Source organism: Morone saxatilis, unplaced genomic scaffold, assembly GCF_004916995.1.
Source record: "Morone saxatilis isolate NCDOM2014 unplaced genomic scaffold, NCSU_SB_2.0 Contig16, whole genome shotgun sequence".
NCBI lineage: Eukaryota > Metazoa > Chordata > Actinopteri > Moronidae > Morone > Morone saxatilis.
Genome location: NW_023339718.1, coordinates 14,914,740 through 14,937,380, shown reverse-complemented (window position 1 = coordinate 14,937,380; position 22,641 = coordinate 14,914,740). Strand labels below are relative to the sequence as shown.

General features: G+C 41.8%; 1 protein-coding gene across 7 annotated transcripts in view; it reads right to left on the bottom strand.

Moving 5' to 3' along the window:
• Window positions 1-145: 145 nt before the first annotated feature.
• The window catches only part of LOC118325775 (rho guanine nucleotide exchange factor 28-like), a 24,733-nt gene continuing 2,237 nt past the window's right edge, over window positions 146-22,641 (bottom strand). Inside the window, exons 1-30 of one of the 7 annotated variants that reach the window (XM_035658590.1) lie at window positions 22,133-22,385; window positions 17,296-17,417; window positions 16,741-17,114; window positions 15,759-15,933; window positions 15,116-15,227; window positions 13,790-13,832; window positions 12,809-12,898; window positions 12,082-12,205; window positions 11,120-11,264; window positions 10,801-10,856; window positions 9,945-10,002; window positions 9,336-9,462; window positions 8,905-9,035; window positions 8,649-8,789; window positions 7,968-8,218; window positions 7,764-7,889; window positions 7,542-7,659; window positions 6,667-6,921; window positions 6,506-6,582; window positions 6,218-6,396; window positions 5,975-6,072; window positions 5,684-5,875; window positions 4,574-4,705; window positions 4,289-4,422; window positions 4,152-4,199; window positions 3,645-3,749; window positions 3,331-3,495; window positions 1,903-2,154; window positions 1,409-1,793; window positions 146-1,201 (exon numbers count right to left, since the gene is read on the bottom strand). In XM_035658590.1, coding sequence (XP_035514483.1) covers window positions 1,011-1,201; window positions 1,409-1,793; window positions 1,903-2,154; window positions 3,331-3,495; window positions 3,645-3,749; window positions 4,152-4,199; window positions 4,289-4,422; window positions 4,574-4,705; window positions 5,684-5,875; window positions 5,975-6,072; window positions 6,218-6,396; window positions 6,506-6,582; window positions 6,667-6,921; window positions 7,542-7,659; window positions 7,764-7,889; window positions 7,968-8,218; window positions 8,649-8,789; window positions 8,905-9,035; window positions 9,336-9,462; window positions 9,945-10,002; window positions 10,801-10,856; window positions 11,120-11,264; window positions 12,082-12,205; window positions 12,809-12,898; window positions 13,790-13,832; window positions 15,116-15,227; window positions 15,759-15,933; window positions 16,741-17,114; window positions 17,296-17,417; window positions 22,133-22,217 — 4,491 coding nt within the window. In that variant the 5' untranslated portion in view covers window positions 22,218-22,385 and the 3' untranslated portion in view covers window positions 146-1,010. Of the gene's footprint in view, window positions 1,202-1,408; window positions 1,794-1,902; window positions 2,155-3,330; window positions 3,496-3,644; window positions 3,750-4,151; window positions 4,200-4,288; window positions 4,423-4,573; window positions 4,706-5,683; window positions 5,876-5,974; window positions 6,073-6,217; window positions 6,397-6,505; window positions 6,583-6,666; window positions 6,922-7,541; window positions 7,660-7,763; window positions 7,890-7,967; window positions 8,219-8,648; window positions 8,790-8,904; window positions 9,036-9,335; window positions 9,463-9,944; window positions 10,003-10,800; window positions 10,857-11,119; window positions 11,265-12,081; window positions 12,206-12,808; window positions 12,899-13,789; window positions 13,833-15,115; window positions 15,228-15,758; window positions 15,934-16,740; window positions 17,115-17,295; window positions 17,418-22,132; window positions 22,386-22,641 lie in introns of those variants that run through there. The other 6 variants (XM_035658591.1, XM_035658594.1, XM_035658592.1 and 3 more) reach the window with 6 other exon arrangements.

Below are 22,641 nucleotides of genomic sequence, written 5' to 3'. Positions count from 1 at the left end.
TCACTGCACACACTAACTGAAAGTATCATGAGTCACTTAAAGTCGTCCTGCCCACAATTACTGCAAGAGTATTGTGTAATAATGTAATACTGGAACCCATGAGGGATGTGCAAATATTCAGCTGATGAAAACACACATTTCCCACAATAATTTTATATACAGCACAATATTAATATGGCACATCACAGTTGATTACAGAGATTACATAAGAACACATATCAAACAAAATATTATTCATGTTTACAGCACAAAGCAATTTATACACAATAAATTATCCGAAAAAGGAGGTGAACAGAAAACATACAACCATTCTTTACATAAATCACTTACAGTATCAGATAGCAAGATTTTTGGCACTTAAGTGAGAAACATAATAATAGGAATATAAGTTCCTCTTCCAACATAGTGTGCATAGGTAGCCTTTCCATAAAACTATACATATATTTAATATTTATACAATAATATCAGTATATTTCTAAGTCTTTTAGATACTCACAATCCCTTATAAATATTATTTAAGATTACATGGAGAAATTATAGCACTTAGGGAAGGGTTTAACTGGCATCTCCAATATTTCCATTTTCTTGTAAGTGCTCATGGGAAAATAAAAGAAAAACTTCTGTCCTGATTTCCTGCTACTTTAGGTCTCAGAGTTTGGGGCGCAAAGGTAACTCTGCCATCAAACAAGTGCAACGGGTACTAAAAACAATCATAGTAGAAGTAAAAACATGGGGAGTATAAAAGCTGATTTACAAAGAATTTGTTGGCTAAAAGGCACAATGGTTTCATCACACAGGAGGAGAATGATTAATGGTTAGCACATACACTGATAAAGGCACAAATACTGTATCTGTGTATACTTCCTCCCTGCAGCTATTCCCTTATTTGAATATTCAGGTTTTTTAAAAATGACCTTAAATACATACACAAACACATCAACAGATATATATTATTGTCGATCCAGTTATATGTTAGACAGCTTGCATTGCTCATTTCTCTCTCATCATTCTCAGAGATAAACAATGTTTTCCTCGCCTGCCTCCTCCCCCTTCTGTCCTTCAAGTGAGAGGTATGCCTGCGGTGGGAGGAGGGGAGTAAGAGAGGGAGAAGAGGAGTAGTCGTCCTCATAAAGTCCGTGACCTGTGACCTCTGACCTCCAGGGACCCAGGGATCGCCTGTCCAACGGCGGGGTAAAGTCTGCTAGAAGGAGAAAAACAGAAACGCATGTTTAAGAAAAAGATCATATTTTGGAGGGAGAGTTGTTTTATTTTCCTGTATGCAGAATATAGAACCAAGTGTTTGATTGTGTTCTCTTAAAACCTTGTACTGCTACGTGTATCAATACTGCTGCATGTCTTCATCTGCTGTCGATAACTAAAGACATAGGAAGGAATTGAGTACACTTACTGTTGTTGGTCCTTAGTGGCTGTGCAGTGACCCTGCTGCTGAAGGGGTGGAGGGAGTCGTCCAGAGGCCGGAGGCAGCCGTGGTTGTTAGTGTAATTCGGGTACGTCAGACCGTCTGGAGTCTGTTTGTTGTGTGCCTGGCTCAGCAGGGTGTTGAGGCTGTTGTAGAGACTAGCACTGAGGCCAAGGTTGGCGGTGTAGTCAGAGCTGTGCAAAGGGCCATCATGGTTCTTCCTCGGAGCAGACAGCAGACGCTGGTGCTGGTTGTTGTTGGCGGGCTGTTGGAGGTGGTTCTGCTGGAGGGAGGCTAGTAAAGCTGCTTCGTTCTCGTATACTGAGCAGTTACCATCCAGGCTACCTGAGCGGCTGTGGCTGTGGCTGGACACCTGAGAAGCCAAAAAATTTAAAAAGATTGAAAAAAAGTTATTGTGCTTTTTTAATCCTTAGATCATGATACCTTTAACTTCCTGTCTCTCCTCCCCATCTCTTTCTTACCTTGTATCCATCCAATGGTATCGTTACAGGTAGGCTGCTCTGGCGGTTGTGTCTCCAGCTCTGCAGTAGCCTCTGCTGGGCTTCAATCTTCTCCTTCTCCCTCTCCACACTCCTCTGGCCCTCTCTCAGTCGGTCTAGATTTTGCTGAAACTCCAGCAGCTGGGCCTCCAGCTCCTCGCGCTCGCAGCGCAGACGCTCGGCCTCCAGGAGGCACTGCTGCTCTCGCTGCTCCAGCACACTCTCCTGCTCACTCTGAAAACACAAATGCCACTTATGATCTCTTGCTGTGGTTATAATAAAGTTTCCACACTACCATTACTGTGACTGAGACTTTAAAAATTTGCAACTTCAACAGGGTGTTTAACGGAGTGTTATATATGAAACGGTTTAAGGATCAATCCACCCTAAAACAACTTAACAGCTTTTGGTAATCTCCATAAGTAATAAAAGCACCGTGAATAGTGTTTGGTTACGATTAAGGTCTTCCTCTCTGACTCACTTGCTTATCTGCATGATAGAAAGTCTAATGCTCTATTAAAATAATATCAATAAGTAGAAGGAATGGTGAAAAACAAAACCAATAATGTATGCATTTCTCAAACTGTATCCATGAATGGGACTTGGAGACTGTAGGCAAGATGTGTGGAATGGGGCAATCCATTGGATGCGTTGATGCAGTATATGGCATGGTGATATTGTTGCTACATCTGCACAGTGACTATGTTTGAGTATGAGAAAAAACAAGAGCTTCTTTCTAAACCATTTTACACTGACATTAGATGAGAAGAGACTCCACCTTAATACATTAGAACACATTGCTGCAATATGATGGAGAAGAAAAAAAAAAGAAATTCAGTAGTAGTATATATGTTGCAAATCTTGAGAAACTAATTGGCTACAGGCCACCAAGAAAAGGGAAGCTACAACATTTTACCACAAAATAACATCTGAACTGCAAACGGAGTACTGTTGATATCTACTCTCTACAAATATTAGATCAAGCAAAGGTGAATTCATGGCTCACAGTTTTTGTTGAGAGATAGATTACCTTCATGTAATCGGGGAAGAGACAGTATAAAAATCAACATCCTTATACAAAACATAAATATAACACAAACACAAGACAAAATGACTTACAATATAGAAAAACACAAGGAAAAAGACACGTGACAGCCTTAACTTTTTATTCTACTGAAATTGAATTAGAATCTCTATGTTTTTATTACTTTTATTATTTAGTCGAGGGTAAAGCCTATCAACTGGTGGCTGGTGTTTACCCTTTTTACCTTTGATTTGAAACAGAAACTGGCATAAATAAAACATGTGGGACAAACTGCCTCGGGGTAAGAACAACAGACAGAAAATCAAAAGAAGTGAGACAAATGAGAGCACATGCAACTCATGCAAGAACCTCAGCATGAGGCATACCTGTTGTTTCTCTCTGGCCAGACACTCTTTGTCCCAGCGCTGTTGCTCCTGTTTCAGCTTCATATGGAGTTTCTGCACCTCATCCACCTCTTCTTTCTTCCTCTCTAAGCCCTTCTTTTCTACTTCCTCTTTCTTCTTATCCATACTCCTCTGCTTCTCCTGCTCCTGGGTAACAACAGAAACCGGTTTAATATTTTCACAAAGAGACAACTGAATTCTAGTCTAACTACCTCAAAACACTGACAGGCTGGTATGGGCTTGTATGCACAGTAGGAAATATATTTACTCTAACATGAATATTGTGTGACAGATACCTGACTGCTCTGGAGGGAAGTGAGTGTTCGGAGCTGAGGTCTTTCTCCCTCCTGGAGAAGGAGTTTCTGGACTTCATGGCAGCTGTCTTGGAGGGTTACGGCAGCCTGACAACACAGGGAGGAAACACCTGAACACCTTATTGAATCTGAATCCTTTTAAATCCCTTATAATATGTGTCAAAATGTATCTTTCTGTGCTATTTTAAGTAATAAATAAACTTAAAAAATGACTAATTTTCTAGATAGATTACATATTTTCTCTTGAGCCAGTGTTTTGTTTTTTAATAATATAATGTAATAAATAAAGAGAGAAAAGATTAAAAAAAAAATTCAATAAGTGGTCTACCATGGTTTTTTAATAGGATCCAAAATGGATGCATCTGTCAGAACCTGACCCAAGTCACAATGTCATATTTAATACCATTTTGCATTTACACACAGAATACCTAATATTCAATGTTAATGCTTAATGTGTGCATTCAGCCACAGACACTGAAACCTACTGACCTGCAGACTATAGAGAAGCTGAGTCAGACTCTGGACGCTCTCTGCCACCTACAGAAAATTGTGTTATTACAGAGGAACAGTAATGCATATTTACTTAATAAACAAACATTGCTCATGGGGAAATACAATTGTTGAACCTTTAACAGTGTCCCTTTGTTGTCTCCTCTTCTCAGCTCAATAGCAGAACTCCACAACAAGCTATCCAGCCCTGTTAGCTCGCTGTCTGATCCAAGAGAAGTGGAGCTCATACTGAGCGTGCTCAGATAATCTGCTGTAGCAACAAGAAGAGAAGAAAGGTCCAAGTAAATGTCACTGCTTGGCCAGCACATATTAATTTGATTCACCCACATTGGTCAAGTAGTATGTGGGAAGCGAGGTCCACTTAAGGACAAACTTAATTACAGTGTATATCTGTGACTCACGTTCAGAGGGAGACTCCTGGATGCTGCTGCCGTGACTGTTGTAGCTGCAGCCCTCTGGTCCTCGGACAGGAGAGCTCTGACTTTGTGTAGAAAGGCCATCACGAGCCTGCAGAAGTGCGATCAGGTTCTCTGCTGCAGAGGAAGCAGATATCTGTCAAAACTTGTCAAAGGTTCAATATGTATTTGTTCAAATGCAGTGCTGATGTGCTGAGCTGATTTCCTCTTATTTTGGCTTATTAGTGCTCAGGTTTAAATTGGGCTAAGCTATTTAAGGAAGTCACCTAAGAAGAATGATAAACATGCAGGTTGGCCAGACCCTATAGACATTTTTTATAGCAGACAAGCAGACATTTTGTCTTTGTTCTAGCAGGAAAAACAGCAACAGCCTTTGCACATGGGGCACCAGCTCTACCAGGTCAGCTACTAGGGCACCCGCTCTACCAGGTCAGCTACTAGGGCACCCCTGCATAATTTATATATGCATCCCTGGAAGCCATGCATTAGTATTCATTACAAAAACAGGGACCTGAAAATGGCAAAACTAAATAGGATGCAGCCATTATTAATGGATAATCATAGCTGTCCATTTTCTGCCATGACATATCAAAATGTCTGCTTTAAAAATTGTCTACAGGTGCAACAAAACTAACTGGAGAGTGAAGGAGGTGTCAATAAAGCATTGTCTGCACACAACAGCAAAACCAACTGCAAAACAGTCTTGAGTATTGAAAATACTAGTATTGGTGTATTGTGGCTATGTACCAAGGACTTTAAGAGATAGATACAATCTGTTTAAGATAAATAAAAACGTGTAAAAACAGGGTTTCCTTCTAAAGAATCTTGTTTAGAGACCCATTTCAGCAAGGGGTCAGCCCTGTGCATAAAATGCTATAGTGTTAGATGAGATGTTTGGTACAGTGTTTTCCATATACTATAGATTGTATTTCACAGAGTCAAAGTGTGCTATTCATGTTCATGTTTTAATGTAACATAATCACTAGTCATCATCATTAACCATCATTAGACTTGTAAAACATGTCCTTGTACTGATGCATTAATGCAGCAGCATGCAGCCCACACCATTTAGTAGCCATACAGCAGCTTTTCTACCTTCTCTGAGTGCAGCAGTGAGCAGTGAGGAAGCCTGTCTTGGTGTCTCATTGTCAGTGTCTGGTTGTACCAGCAGATGGCGATGTGATACAGAGTCTGGTGAGCGGAGGGTTAACTCTGTAAGCTCGGCGTAAAGCTGCAGCTTGTCCTCCAGGCTGTTGCAGATTTGCTGATCCTGACCCAACAGTGTCTCTACACAAAACAAACACTAAGATTAGGACTGCTTGTTGTTTATGTGACGTTTCAGCTAACAGATCAAATGTGCACGTGGAAACACAAATGTTATCTTGCCTTGGAACTTGGTGATCTTCTGAACTCTCACTTCTGCTGCTCGCCTGGCCTCCTCTGTCTCAGCATTTCGCTCCTCCTCCTCCTCTTCCTCAGGACAACTGTAGAGGTAGTAGTTTAGATAATTGGTAACACACGTGTGCCTGGTTAGTGCGTGCACACTGATTCTGAATAGAAGCTCTGACATAATAAACACTGACAAACACTGTAGACTTCACACGCACACACACACACACACAAACACACCTTTCTACAGCTTGTCGTATGTGTCTCATCCATGCATTCCTCTCGTCTCTGGTGGTTGTGTGAACTTCATACATCTCTGGTCCCACTGAGGAGGCCGAGATAAGGAACATCCCTCTCTCCTCGTTGGCTACTTCTCTAACAATGAGTTTCTGCAGAGGGATCACAGGAGGCTTCTGGTCCTGAAAAGCAGTTAAAAGCCGTGAAGATGGGCTAAATGATGGCGAGACATAGACAGACAGCTGGACAAGGTGTCTCTGATTTCAAAGTATTCTGCCGGTCGAGACTTACCACAGCAGCAAATATAAAGCGTTGATCTTTCTCTTGTAGGAAAACCAGGACGTCTGTGAGCAGGAGAGCCAGCGTATCTGAAAATGAAGAGGAGAATTACATGTAGATTGGTTGTCTGTTGAATGCAAAAGATCTTGTGGCACAGATGATCTCATACACACCTTTTAGACGTCCAGTGGCAGTCTTCCAGTAGACCAGCCCTTTATGCTGCAGATCCCTGTGTTTGCTATGCAGGTCCTGTTTGCGAAACACCTTGCCGTTCTTTAGCTTGGCAAAACTCTTGTTCTCCAGCCGTGCCAGCACTTCCTGCAGCTCCTGACACTTCTCATACTTATTCACAGTAAGGTCCACTGCAGCAATGATGTCACGGATCTGTGCCAGGGCACTTGATAGTGCAGAGTGTTCCTGACTTCCTTCTGTGTGGGACGGGAAGGGGTAAAAGAGAGGTCACATTAAAATAATGTTTAAGCCTGTATGAAACACTGTTTTTCAATTAGACAGCCTGCAAAGTAAAAATAAGTTAAGTAATTTGAGGACATTTAGGCTCTTTTTATATTCCACACGTCTGCATCCATAGCAGTTTTATACAGATTGGCTTTCTTTATCCATTAACCACTGATTGAGTCATGAAAGGTAAATATCATTCTCAAGCATGCTATTTAAAAACATCATCATCTATCACTAAAAAAAGGATAATACAAAATTGATCATATTCTCATCATTTGTAAAAACTTTCAGTTTCAGTTAGTATGACACTTTGACAATGGACACCACCTATTATTTGTAATCAATATAGTAGCTAGCTGCATAGTAGTACTTTTCTTGGAGTAGTCTGACTTGAAACATGCAATCATGTTACCAATTATAGTATAAATATATAAAGTATATATCATAGTATATATGGAGTTTTCTAATGCAGGAACATTAAAATGTCCTTTGCCTTCTCCTTTGTGTTGTCGCTTTCACAGAATATGTGACAGATTTAAGAGTTGCATATATTTGTGATTTTGTTTCGGACACAGTAGAGCTGACATACCCTGAGTGTACAGTAATATCCTCTCCAATAGCACTGGGTACTTGGTGATCCGCTGAGTGACCAGCAGGATGAATTCTGGTACCTCTCTCCGTCTGACCAGAGAGTTATTGCTCTGTTGCTGTTGCAGAGAGGGAAACACCAAAATGAGTACCTCTCCAATCAAGACATTTTACTGTAAAACCCTTATTTAAAAAGCTTATTTTGAAGCTGAAAGAAGCTTACTTTGACAAAGTTTTGGAGTTTTTTGTTTTGTTGCTGTAGCTCTTTGAAGACATTGACGGCCTCTGTGTGATGGCTGCAGAACTCTCCGTACACCTGCTTCATCTTCTCAGCATTTTCATCTGAGAACTGAGAAAGAGGCCATAAGAGACTGACTATAGACATGTATCTGTGTGTGTTTATGTGCACAAATGCATCTTCACCAACCTGCTGAAGCAGTACATCTCCAATCTGACGGATGAAGTAATTTCGGGGGTTCTCAGGTTGGGTTGCGGCCTGCCGGCATTCCTGCAGCGCCCCAAAGAGGTTTCTGTGAAAGAGCAGCAGGGAGTCCAAACAGGGGAAGATCCGGGCCACACAGTCCCAGTCCAGCTGCAGCTCCTCCAGCATGCCTCTCCTGAACACCTCCGACATGACCGTCAGGGTTTGGATGTGGTGCAGCTCTGTCTGCATCAGCTCTACATGGGGCAGTGAGAGTGCATTGTGGGTAGTGAAATAAATGTGCATGTTTATAGGTGCAGATGGCTGAAATGATCTCATTTATTGAAATAAACCTCCGTGGGCAATGGGATTACTCTGGCAAAATAATGTTTGGCTGAACCAAACCGCAAGGGATAAAAGTGGCTAAATAATTGTTTCGGTAACTAATTTCAACAAATTCTTCCAAGAAAGGACATTTGTGTAATAAATCTTTTTGTGGGCTCCCAACTTGGCAGTTTTCACAGTATACACTGTTTTTGTGTATGTTTACCAGCTTTTTAAGTAATTTAAATCAAGCCCAAATCAAGTCTGCTTCCCTCCCAGTGAGCAACCTTGATGAAGTGTGATTCATTTGGCGGAGGTTTGACATGCTCATAAAAAATACTGTATGTAAGAAAAATGTCCCACCATAAATAACATCCTGACGTTTAATTGTGCGCTTGTCGTGTTGCCTGCAAAACTCCGGACTAACTGCCAGACTCCATGACTCCACCTCAAGTCCCAGCAGGTCAGCTGACAGGTCGCTCAGTAGAGAAGCATCAACAGCATCTGCAAGAACAGTAAAGTATCTTTCTACAGTCTACAGTAATATTCTATGTTATGTTATTTTATGTTATGCAGGAGTGACAGTGCGGAGGCTGTGATGTAAGCTCATCTTCCTCACCCTGTGTGGTGATCGGCGGCTCGGTTGACGGAGGAGTCTCTGTGACAGGTGTTCCCTCATCAGACAATGAGCTGTTGGTGCAAGCTGTCACACTGCACTCACTGTCCGCCCCTGCTGCATCACTCAGCCGTCTGTACAGGAGCAAAACAAGTCAGATCTGAACATGGGAGTTCAGCATTTATTTGGAGACTGAAGTCGCATTTTGCTGATATTTTATGCCAATATTCAAGATCTCATTGTTTTCAATTATTCAGTGTTTTCCTGGAAATTTATAGATACAAAAGCTCACTGAAATCAGTTTTGGTTAATAATAATAAATAAATAAAATAGACTGTAGTGTTACAGATGTTTTTATAGTGGTGGTCATATAGCAAATTCAAATATCGTTCTGATGTATTGGTTGATGAATAGCAGGAACACTTCCATTCTACCTGCTGTCTATAGAGATAGAGAGGCTTTTGGAGAGAGGGGCGACTGTTTCTCTCTTCTCTCTGGTCATCGTCGGAAGTGAAGAGGAGGAGGAGAAAATGGAGGCTGGAGAGTTGTCTTTCACAGAGTCTGGAGGAGAGACCAGGAGTACATGGATTATAACGCTGTGAGGAGGTCTGCATTTGTTATTTTTCATTGTTTAACTGGGCATGCAGCCCACAGTTGTGACAATATGTTGTAGTAATTAAAGATGATTGTGTTTGACCTTGACACCTTTGTCAGACATCAAACACTCAGTGAAGACACAGAGCTTCACATTAAGAAATGAAATGACCCTGTCAGTGCAAGAGAAACACTCAACCTCTGTGCTCATGCACAAACACACACATAAACACAATCCAGGCCAGATCCCCCACTGAGACAGATTAAAATTTAACTTTTTTTTAGCAGGGAAAGAAAAACAGGGAAGAGGGGAGAGTGGGGGGTGAGGAGCAATGGCTTTCTTAATCCAATACAGGAGAAACCAGGGAGGACAGGTAAAAAACGTAATCAAAGACCAAGGGAGGACGCTATGGGAGTGGGTGGGGGGAATGCCATAATTTCTGACTCACTCTGTGGGAGAGACAGGGTCTTGCTTTTCATCAGCACTGCATTCCTCTCCTGCGGCTTCTAAAGAAACACATAATCATATTAACATCAGCAGCTGTAAATCATCATATTTGTGCTTTAAATATCAGGTTGTTGTGGTAGTAACATAGCAACAACAAATTCAGTCAATACTGGAGTCAGTTTATGTCTACAACAAAACTTGAAAGAACCCCCCACAACTCTTGTAATACATCATCAGTTTGCGATGTCCAACACATTCCAGGAGTTCCTTTGTCACCAAGTGTTGGAATCTACTCTTCCTGTACCCACTTCCTCGTCGCCTGCCTCTACTTCAGTGGCTGATTTATTTCTTTTTTTGGCATTTTGCCTTTATTAGACAGGACAGAAGAGTGTGACAGGAAACACAAAGAGAGACGGAGGGATTGACCCACAACAAAAGCAGGAATTGAACTGGGGATGTTGACTGCCACAGTGCAGCTCAGACCACTGGACATGATTGGGTGACAGTTACAGATTATACCTATACTGTATTGAAATTACTAGTATAGGTCAAATGCTAATAATGTTAGATCCTACATTTCTCATAATGGCATCTACAGAATCTTTTTGTTAGACCTCAAGCAGAGATAACCATTATTTTCTCACACTTGACAAATCTTCTTCAAAGCCACAAAAGACATTATCCACCTGTGTGAGTAGTTCTAACCGTTACAAGTAAGCTGAACTATATGTGTAAAATTGGTGGAATGCCCCTTTAATGGTAGAAAACTGTCATCATGCAAAATTTTAATATAAGCCCAAGTCTGACTCCTCCCTCTAAAAATGAGATGAACTAAGGTACGTGGTGTCAGTGGTTACCTTTCCACAGGCTGCGACAGACTCTCTGCAGTTTTTATGGACATTCAGGAAACAGTCTACAGACAAAGGCAGATGAGATCCAAGTTAATTTCATCAGTTAACCATTAATAAAAAAAATTACCACATCTCTGGACCCAGATGGCTGTCAAACCCTGCTCCTCATGATCGATGTTGACTTTGTGAGAGGAAGAAAACTGACTTCATGTCTTCTGCTAAACAAAACATCAAGGCAGCACGTGCGAATAGGTTTATACAAACCCTAAACAGTCCAGCCTCTACAGACATAAAACAACAACAGTACTGACAGTGCAGTACTTACTGGAGCACTGCAACAGCTCCTTCCCAGAAACAGTCTTATCACAGGCCACACAGAGAGCGGGACCAGATGGAGACACAGGAACAAACTGGTGCCCATTAGCGGCTCCGGACTTCTCCTTTCCCTCCTTCACCTCTTTCCCCTTCACCTGAAGCACAAGTCATAAATATTTTAAACTCGCTAATTCAGCTGACATTTACTGCAGTTAATGCCACAATATCATGTAAACCACCAAAGTAGAAATAACACGACTCCGAGCAGCAGCAGAAAGAGGCGTACAGCAGTCATCTTCTTGCTGAAACACACCTGTTAAAGTGGAGTTAGTTGAGATAAAGGGGCCTCTGAGTGAGCTTTTCTGTTTACTTTGTTAAGGTTCATGGAGACTGGTTGCTGTTGTGGTGCTTTACCCTTAGGGAGACATTAGGGGGATTCCTATCTGTATGTGTGTGATAGTACATTGTTTATTTTCTTATCAAAGTTTACAAGGAAGTCTAAGAGTGCATGTTTGTTATTTGACTGTTAATGCGCCTGTACATGCATAGAAACATGTTCTTGAACACATGCACTCGTGTTTATAAGATTGAGAGTATACTATGGAATGTGTTTTGGTTCCTCACGCTGTGTGGAGGGGGTCTACGCATTATGTAAGAGGATATTTTCACTGTGTCCCGTTGCTAAGACTTGAGGAGAGGGAATCTTCTCCCTCACCAAATAAAGGCACCGGGCATAGACAAAAGCTCCCCAGCACAGGAATCCTGACCTGGCCCGTCTGAGAGGTGGTAAACCTTTTACTGCGCTACTTTGGGAGGCCTTTCAGCTCTGACATTATATATATATAATTCAACTATAGGGATTATATATATAATTCAACTATAGGGATTACTATAATCATGTTCTAAACACACGTAGGTGAAATCTTAGCCAGCAGGAAAGCAGGAATCATATTTTTCTCTTTGTGGCCTCACCTTGGTCTTGTTGCGAGTGCTGGACATCCTGTTCTTGAGGAAGCTGAAGGTCCGGCTGACTTTGTACTTCTCTGACTCAACCTTAGACGGGATTATGTATTTGTCCCACTCCTCATCCTCGATCCTGTTTGAGTTTGAACATTTCAGTCAACGGTGATCACTTCAACTTCTACCATTATTTTGCCCTGTGGAAGACTGCAGCATTCAAGCCCAACATGCACACTCCTTATAAAACTAATCATTATTTGAGTACTTTTATTATTCTAAGAAGAGTTGGATAATAAGGCACATTGGTGTCATGCTGGAATGAAAGAATGTCCAGACAGTCTTCCAGGACCCCTGGTCTACAGACTATTACTCTTAACAACATGCTTGGCATGCTTGGAAGTCACTATGGACTCTAGTGGATGCTATTTATAGTGTGACCTTGGCAAGATGCAATTAATAATGTGTCAACTATTGACAGCAATGTATGCTAGTTACATTACACATTCTAGGTGAAAGGCAACAATGACAAAACGTAAAACATGCAATGTCACATCAAACCTATACTGTAATCTGACATAAAAAAGTGTTAATATAGTCTGCTTCTGAGGATTCATTACTAAATCGGCTGCAAAGAATCCATGTGGTTAATGGAGGAGTTGGGGGAATGGTTTTACAACAGCGGTTAGAATGAGTTAAGCCACACATGCATGGCCGTGAGGCCATTTTGGTGAAAACATACTCTTTGAGGAACTCTGTGAGGGTGAGATGTTGGAGTGATGCGCTGCTCTCCTCTTCTGCTGACTGGGCCCGCTTACAGAAACCCAAAACCCTGCGTGGATATAACACACCTCAGACCAGATTGTTGTGTTTCAGCTCATCAGGAGACTCAAAATGTTAATCATATGATCATCTGAGATTAGAGTCTACACACAGTTTCTGGGCCTAATAAAGTGTGCATGGAAAAGAGAAATGACTACAGGTTTTACATGTGAATACTCAAATGGATGTTGGTGCTACAGACTGTTTTAGCAACATCCACATTCTGGTCATGCTGGATGGATAATGATTGTGAGGGACAAAAATTAGTCCGATCAGGCTGGTGTTGTGAATATTGTAGTATTAATATGCTCTATTATAATACAACAATCTAATTGCCTAATATGATCTTCTAAAATGTTTCCTCTGTTAGCAATGCATTGTTATTAGCAAACAAAATGTATTAGCGCATGATAAATTTATGAGACATTGAGATGAAATCAGCTGTAAGATGGATATGGATTGTGGCATTTACGAAATGAAAAAAGATTGCCACATGGTAGGATTGTGAAGCAAATGTTAATTCATTACGGCTAGTCTATATTGACTACAGTATGTACATACTACAAATTCGGTATCATTGATGTAGTCTAGACATTATCTGAATGTTTCTAAGGTCTGGAGTCCAGGAAAGTTTTGCTGTTTACTCAGGGTTATTTTGAGGTTGCAATCAGAGCGTATTCTGGCCCTTGCCTTATGACAGGAAGTATGTCACATCCTGTACACTCAGACCCCAACCACAGGTTTTATACTGAAGATACACATACACATGCAAACCGCACACATACACACATGTAAGCCCATCTAAGCCAATGTCTAACCGCTGGTCAACACGGATGCCTAAAAAGGGAGGAACAGTTGAGTGTATTGCTCCTGAGCTCAGGAAATGACACACTGGTTTTACCTCTTTTCTCTGGGAGTCTCTGACAGGCTGAAGGCTCTCTGCTCTGTAAGGTAGAGAAACAGGGACAGGCAAATGAGTAAGCCAGAAATACGTGCCAATAAAAGCGAAGACATTATTATAGATTTTGAGTGAATCAGCCGAGGGTGTTAAAAACCATCATCCCCAATCAGAATTGAGTTAGAAGCAAATACAAGAGTCCCTGAAACAATCTGGATCCAGCAAACCCCCACCGAGATAGAACAAACAAAGCACAAGAGTTTTGCCTTGAAAAACCAGTTGACACCGAAGATGGAAAATCAAAACCAAGAGGGAAACAAAAAAAAAAAGTATGTACCAAAATCGAAGCAAAACAGAACCCTCAGAGTAGAAACAACTCCTCCCTCAGATGATCTCTAAAAGTTAAGTAGAGAGTATTTTCCAAAGATTCAGACCTCCACTTGTCAGTCATTATTAAAATGAATAGAGTTTGGATTACTATTGTTTTATTACTAAGAAAAAAGGCTTGACATCAAGCTTTGGAGAAAATCTGCTCTTGATCTCCCAGCAATTCAAAATAACAATCAATATGTTCTTCTCTGAGACAGTGGTTTGTGCATTGCACATTATGAGTGCCGCACTCACCACCAAATACAAAGCCTTGCCACATATATAGGGGTGCACAATTTGGGCCACAATGAGAAACATCAGTGTTTTGCAAAACTGTGTGATCAAATTATTTAGATAAATCATTTTACAGCAAAACATGCAGCAAAATGATTTAGTTTCTTCCTATAACATGACATTTTCAATTATTCTACTCCAGTACCATGTTGTATACAAATACTTTTAAATTACACTGGGTTGTGAAAAGTTTAAACCAGATATGCCCTTTAATTGTGCAGCTCTTGATAATCACCAGTTTATCCCACGGTTCACAAGAAAGAGCAGAAACACACCCTGAAATGTATTCACCGATCAATCACCAGTGTATAAGGTTGCTGTTTGACGCGTGTTCTTGTACTTACTAACATGGTTGAGACGAGAGAGGGATTTAGAGAGAGATAAAGCTTGAAGTAGAGAACGACTACCGCTGCTGAATGCACCATCTACATGAGACAAAGCACGGCCTTAATGCTGCGCACTCGCATGTACTCATAAATACATGTGAGTAGCGAAGCTGTATCAAAGCATAGCTGACACTCAACGCGCATACACTTTATAAAAGGTTCAATTGATTTATGACACCTGTCTGGTCTGCCCCCTGTTAGGACATGTGGCACATGTGTCCATTCAGCTGACTCCTGGGAACAGAAAGGTCACAGGGCAAAGGGGTCAAAGTTCACTCACCTTCTGCCAGGTCAGTGATGGCTGCGTCTCGGTTTAGCAGCGGCCGTGACGGCTTTGCCTTGGGGGAGGAGTAGGAGTAAGAGCGCATACGAACCTCGGCTTCCTCTGGGTTCTGGATGAGAAAGCAGATCAGAAGGAACGGATCAGACAGAGCTGTAAGATCTAGCAGATCTACTCCATATATTTGACTTTTTGTTTACCTTATTGCGCTGTTGACGGTCTGGACTATCAACTGGTGACTGTCTGTATGACATGCTGTGAATGTTTTAGTGCTTTAAGTTGCATTTTCTGTATGGCATAAGTTTTTTGTGTTTTTTTATGCTTGTAATATATTTTTAGACTAAAAACATGCTGCCAAATGTTTTAAAGTTTTAACTAAGAATTGAACACAAGATTGATAAATGTGTGTTCAGTACATCATATCAGTGGAAACAGACTCTACATAAGTGACCTGCTTATCTGTCAACTTTTAAATCTCTTTTCTAAATGCCAATATAGTCATAGAGACCGTGTTTTTATCTTTATAATAAAGGCATGAGAAAACCAGGAAGAATTCTGACTAAGGCCACAGATGAATCCACATACTGTGCATGGAGAAAAACACTGCTGCTGGTTATTTAATACATGTCTAATCAGGGTGTACCTTGGTGGATTGGTGCGTGCTGTCTGAGTGTGTTCGGTTGAAGTCTGGCGACGTGTCAAAAGAGTCCCTCTCCTCTCCTGAGCTGGATCGCAGGAAGGACTGCTGCTTTAAAGATGAGCAAGGGTACGAATGTCCCAGTATGTCCTCTTCTCCACTGTCACACTCAAGACTTGGATTTACACACAAACACACACATACACAAGCATAGATGTAAATGCACAAAATTCAGTGAACTGTTGGTATTCAGTCTACATTAAGTTGGACTTAAAAAAATCCTGCTGGCTGTCAAAAAGTCTAGGAATTAGACTACAGTTGAAGACAACAAGAGATTCAATTCAGATTCCTCTCTTAAATATCCACCCAGCCCCAACATTATCATGATGTCTTCGACTGGCCTGTAACTTAATTGGGGATAAGATGCTGACTCTGTGTCCATGATTACCACAGATAAGCGCAGATGGCCTGGATCTTAAAAATCACCATGGACAGTCATCATGGCAAAATCCAGGCAATATTTAAGCTTTAAACTGTGAAACATTTTGCCGGCTCCAGTGCTCGCAAAGAAGATCCTGCAGCACTGAGGAAACTGGAAGGAATGTTCAGCAACTTCAACACACAAACAGCTCAATTGTGTCCAGGCTTCCTGTCACTTTCCGCACCTTCACAGACAATATCGCTGCACAAAATGTGTAATGCTGTGAAATGCTTTTGCTAAAATTCCAAACAGATGATGCTTGATTGTCCTAGTATGCGTTAGTCACAGTTTCTTATCAAGATCACACAACAAGTTTCTAAATCTGTACACTGATTTTATTTTTCCAAAAACTCAAGGAATTAAGTTTGCTATAATGCAGAGTATTTGTTGTCTCACTTTAACATAAAAAAACTCAACCAGCCATATTAAAAGTTAATTAAATATAATACTTCACAATTTGTATGCCTTTGATTTTTTATTCAATAATTAACATTAACAGTGTCCTACCTCAGGCCCCGACTCGACTCTGTCAAGCTGCATCCTCTACGATTTAAAGCAGGAGAAACTGGCAGGCACTGCTGCGCCTGACGCCTCTGTGTTCCCTCGAACAATCGGAACGGGGAAGCCAGCGGGGAGGAAGGAAAAGACGGGGAGGAAGCAAAAGGAGAGGGGGGAGAAACACGCTCTCTGTGATTCTCCCGGCCGGGGCCCTGAAGTCCTCTTTCGCCATTATGGGGTGAGGATGGGTGCCAGTTCTGCGAGCAGTTCTTTGAATCAGGGGGAGTCAGGGAGAAGGATTCCCAGCATGGGCTGCCAATGTGGGCCACGGGGCTTACCTCCTCCTCCCCTGGAGAGCGGTATTTAATGTCAGCGTCATCCACCTGGAACAGACAAGTCAAGGGAATGAGAAGGAACCTTTCCACAGGCTGATTTGTAGCTCCTGTAATGGAACATTTTACATCATATGAGCCAAGTCTGCTTTTAGTTTTATACTATGTAACTGATTTACACAGATTTTTTTTACTTACACTGAATAGAAAGAAAGACTAATTTTCGACTCACCTGGTCCACCAGCATGGTGTTGGCGTACACTCGGTCTTTGCCATGTATCATCGCTGACAGTCTGGCAGCTGCAGCCAGAGTTGGTGAAGAGGCCTGACTCTCCCTTATGGACTGGCTTTTCTCTACATGGTGGAGGGGGCATAAAGAGAGAGAGAGACAGAGAGAGAGAGAAAGAAAGAGGGGGGATTTTTCAATATTACATTTGGTTTCCACAGCAACACCAAATAATTCACAAACACAGGAAGTGACATAGACATCCTGGGCAGTTGCATATCATTGTTTAGGACCAAGAGTCCCTGTATATGTGTGTGTGTGTGTGTGTGTGTGTGTGTGTCACACGTGAATGGGTGTGCATGGAGTCGTGAGTGGGCATCTGTAGGCATGTTTCTTCCCCACCCTGCCTTCGATACAGCGGTTGAGTGGAAATAACTCCTGGTGAGCACACAGTAGCATTGAGAGGAACCCTTTCAACACAGTAGAGTCACTGTGAGCAGTAGCCTGGCTTTACTGTTAAACAGAGGAAAACACCCCTGCTCTCAAAACACATACAGCTCCCTCTGGGATGTTGCTCTGCACAAAACACAGCCTCTCCACAACACAATTTCTTGGAAAATATTTCAGGTTAGAAAACAACCTACAGATATGCACAAAGAGGCTGAAAGGTAATAGTTACAGCGCTTACTACAACAAATCTTTGAGGAGACATATATGCAACGCAGTATTGTTCAAGCTTATTTGCACAACAGGATGAAATATAACTTAAAGATCCCCTCCAGACATGTGTTAAGACATATACAAATAGTCTGTGGAATCCATTCTCAGTGTATGTGCGCTGGCAGTTTCAAGTTTCTACATGACACTTTGCAAGTTGCAAATTGGACTCTGGCTCGTAGGCCCGCCCCTTAAAATCTGATTTTCAATGAGCACAGAGAAACTTTCCACTTTCAGCAGATGAATGTGAAAAACATCCTTCTAGTGTCAAACTATGTACATACATCATACTGCACAGTGAATTTGTGAAGAAAGAAGAAATAACACTAATATACTAAAAGTCCAATTTAGCATGTAAATGTAAAGAATGTTAAAAGTAACACACTGGACTATTAATATTTGACTATTTGTCAAGGGCTGTTTCCAAGGTAAAAAATGAACTCAACTGTAAAGCCGACATGGACGAAAAGTAGTATAAATGCTCAGATAAAATGGAAATTTGAACATCTACATTTCCATGGCAAGCTCCGTCTGCTGATAAGGCTCAAGAGTTAACTTTAAAACTCAAAGGCTTAGGGTGTTTGTGACAAATGTATGTGAACTTACTTTTCCAGTGGGTATTACAGTACAAAACAATGTCTGAGTGAGTTATCAGTCCAATCTCATTGCTGAACATTAGCGCAAAATAATCTAGAAAGATACGATCCAATGTAGAAAGAAGCCCTTGCTCTTTGATTCTGAGGAACTGACATCAACATTTAAAGCACCGTCATTGATCTTTTAAGCATCGAAAATTTTTGAGGCTTTCAAACTCCCACCTTCACTCCAATCAACATCACCAAATTACAAGGAACTTACCCTCCCTGCTACTTATAAATCAACCAACTCCCACTCAGTGGAGCTTCTGAGTTAGCAGAAATAGACTGTGGTTCAATTCAGCTGCTCACAGGTATGACAGCCTTATGCATGTGAAGTCCAGCAACAAAAAGGATATTTCTCAGCCTGAGAAGCATTCCCTGGAAAAACAGAACAACAGCTCGACTCGTCACTCTAACCAGGAGAGAAAGCCTCATTAGTTCAGTTATATTATTATGTTCCTAATGACAGTCTCACCTTACGCTGGCCATGCCTTGCCTGCAACAAGGCCAGAGGTGCAAATACATGTCGATGGCACTGTCATTTCCACCTAAACTCCTCAAGCAGATATTAAATCTAGACTTAACAGTCCTCTGTGAAAAAACAAATCCATAGTTTATCCATAGTTTCCAAGCTGCCAGCACCACAGCGTAGAAGAAGAGAAGCACAGCATTTGTAGCAGAGAATAAATCAGACCAACAATTGGCTGTGCTTCCTGTAGACGGTGAGTCCAATAAATCTGAGAGCCAACAGGGAGACATTGATGAGGACACCAGATGATCCCTGTTCCATCCACATCAAATGTAAAGACTCAAGCTGAAGCACTGCAGGATGTCCAGAGCTCGAACTGCATCGTATTTCCCAGGACGTAAATCCGCTGTAAGGTACTACATTCTGATAACAGCAGAAGATGGCACAATATAAGCCTTACAACCTGTTTGTCTGTTATTAAAAAAAAAAAGTACAAAGTCACCTTCTACTAGCCTCGACCTTCTAATATGTATCATAGGATCAGTTTTGGACGAATATCAGATCCTTGATGTGGATCATACCACCGTTTGAAAGCAGACAGTGTTTCATATAAGCCCACTTAAGGAGCTTGACAGACAGGACTAATAGTTAAGGTTCTGGGCTGGGTCCAAAGCCACAGCTGGCTGCCACGGGCCTGATCATTCACACACCTCTGACCCATAAACACTGCCTCAGTGAACATTACTGTCAGGCACTGAGATCTGTGTTTAACATTAGTTAACTGGGGGGATAACAGAGTAGCATGGAGTTCATATTACTAACAAGTTAGAGCTGCACAAAATCAATCTTTCGGCCAGAGAAGCTATCTTTATCGCTGAGACAGAGAGTGCTGTCCACAGGTAGCCATTTCAAAGAAGATTTTAAGGAATGCAGAGCAATGTGTGGGGCTATTTCTATGGGATTTTGCTCACAGAAGGCATATTTGGATGTGATGTGATATTCAGAGCATGTCCCTGAGCGAGAGCCAACACTATACAGTAGCAGCGCCTGGAGCAGCAGCAGAGAGAAAAAGAGAGAGCTTGAGCTTTACAGAGACCCAGACAAAGACCGTAGTCACTGCCAGGTTTCCAGACCAGGGCAGTTAAACAGAGAGAGTGACCCTTCAACCCATGCACACCCCTGGGAGAGAGAGATCGAGGAAGGCAGGATGAGGGGGGGCGGTTGTCACAAGGGCTCTTTCTCAAGGTTTTCTCTCTTTGGAGGCTGCTGGTGTGCTGGCAAAACAAAAAGTTCAAGATAAACAGAGCATCATAATTGTTAATTGTGTTAACACTCAGGCTTGTTTATTATAAGTATTAATGCATTATTTGTCCATGCTGTCCTTTCTTTTATGATGTAAGTTGATTTTGAAGCACTGCACTAAACAACTGTCACTTTAGAGAGAGCTGGGAAAAAATCAGGAGCGGAGTAAAAAAACAAACAGAGTCTAAAAGAATCACAACAGAGGGTGTTATTACCTCATAAAAGTGGAGAGGTAATTATTCCACTTCAGTGTTCATGGAGCGCCGTTTAAATCATTAAAACAATTGTCCACCAAAATCCACAAACCCACTCTGAGTTATGACACCTGCGGTCAAACATCCCAGGCCAAGCATCACATTGTGCATTCTCGCTGTGTTTACATTTGAGTGCGTCACCCGGCCCAAGACATCCAGGAAGGTGTAAACCCAGAGTGAGTGGCGATCAGTCGTCAGAGTGAAGAAATAAACTTGTGGCTCCACACACCTGAAATCACATTTCACTTTGCAGGTGCATTGTTACACCAGAGCCGTTTTACTTCAGATTCTGACTTCTGAACATGTCTAAATCCACTTGGACAATATATGGTCGGTTTAAAAAGGTCATATAGCGCCGCTGTTTCTGCTCTGTAGCTGAACAGCACAGACAGGCGGTGTGTATAAAATCTGCAGATGTCAATCTCAATTTAGAGGCAATAACATGGATAATCTTGCAGAGGTTTATGGTGAAAGATGAGGAAAAGAGCGCTGGAGTTCAGCCATGACACAGAGATGGCAGTAACTTGATCTTCCTCTGTGTCTCTCGCTCTTGCTCCGTCTCTCTTCCCAAAAAACACACAGACACTTGCACACAAGCAATGAACTGTTTAACTATTCTGGTTGAATTTTGCACTATTTTGAGCATTCACTTCAGCTCTCCCATGACTAATTATGGAGCAACCAACGTGTATGCCAAGGTTAAGCAGCAGAATTAACTTAATTTTAGTTCAGTTTCTCATTAAACTGTGGCAAACACTAAACTTGACCCCCAGGGACACTTCAGTGACACCAAAACTGATTATGATTATCAACTGCAGGTCCCTTAATAGAGGTATATGAAGGCACATATTAAGCACTGGGTCTCACTTTTGCACTTCATGGATCCCAGCCGTCACATGAAGCCACGACTCCTCAGCAGGGTTCATTCATGCACACAACTGTGTGGCCTGAGGACGTCAAAAAGCCCCACAGCACTCAGTAAGCTTCGAGTAGACATCTGACATTCCCCAACATACTGTCACATATCAGGTTACATCACTGGCAAACATGCAGTTATCTCACTCTGATTGACTCGCCGCTGCAGAGGAGGCCTGTGAATAAGCATGTGTAATGGGAACAGTCTAATTTTAACTGTATTGTTCCACAGTGAGTGGCCAGACGATTCTGCCATGATGTAGCTATAAGAAAAGAGATGTAACTGAGAAACAGTCTGTGTGTAAACAAGTTGGCCACTTTCTTTCTGAGTCACCCACATGCATTGTATGTCTGTCAAACACTGCAGCAATTAACATAACAGCAACATTGTCTGTAATTCCATTCCAAGAATATTTGACTGTCTGTGAAATTAATCAACCTTTATGGACACTCATACAACCAAGTCAGTGTGACAGTATGAAAGATAATTCTTCTATAAATAAATTAAGATTCCTATATCTATCAATCAGTGTACCGTTCAGTGTTACCTTTTTTACCCGTCTTCCTGCGCATCCTCATCTTTGGAAAAGAGGGCCAGGAATAGTTGAAAGGAGAATCAGAGTCAGAATCCATGATTTGGTCGGTCTTCAAGAAAAGAAATGTATCCAAACAGCTGAAAGTGTTTACAGCGCCTCAGTTTACATCCATTTCCCAGAGGCTGAACAGACTGCAGCGCTCACTCTCCTTTTTCCAGAGACCCGCTGTAGACACTCTTGACACTTCAGGAGTGAGCAAGCATGTTCCCCTCTGTCTCCCCCAGCCACCCCTCCCCCTAAAATCCACCCCTTCCCCCTCCACAACTCTGCACCAACTGTCCGACAGAGCCAGGGCCGAACCCTGTCTTCTCCCTCTGCTCCTTCTGTTCACTTTCCTCTCTATCTACCACTTTTTCCTGTCTTTCTGAGTGCCCTTCTCAAATCGGTGCCAACCTCTGGGTCTTTCCAGTCCTTTTCTGTCCCCCTCACTCAGTCATCTACCACACACAGCACGGAGGGAG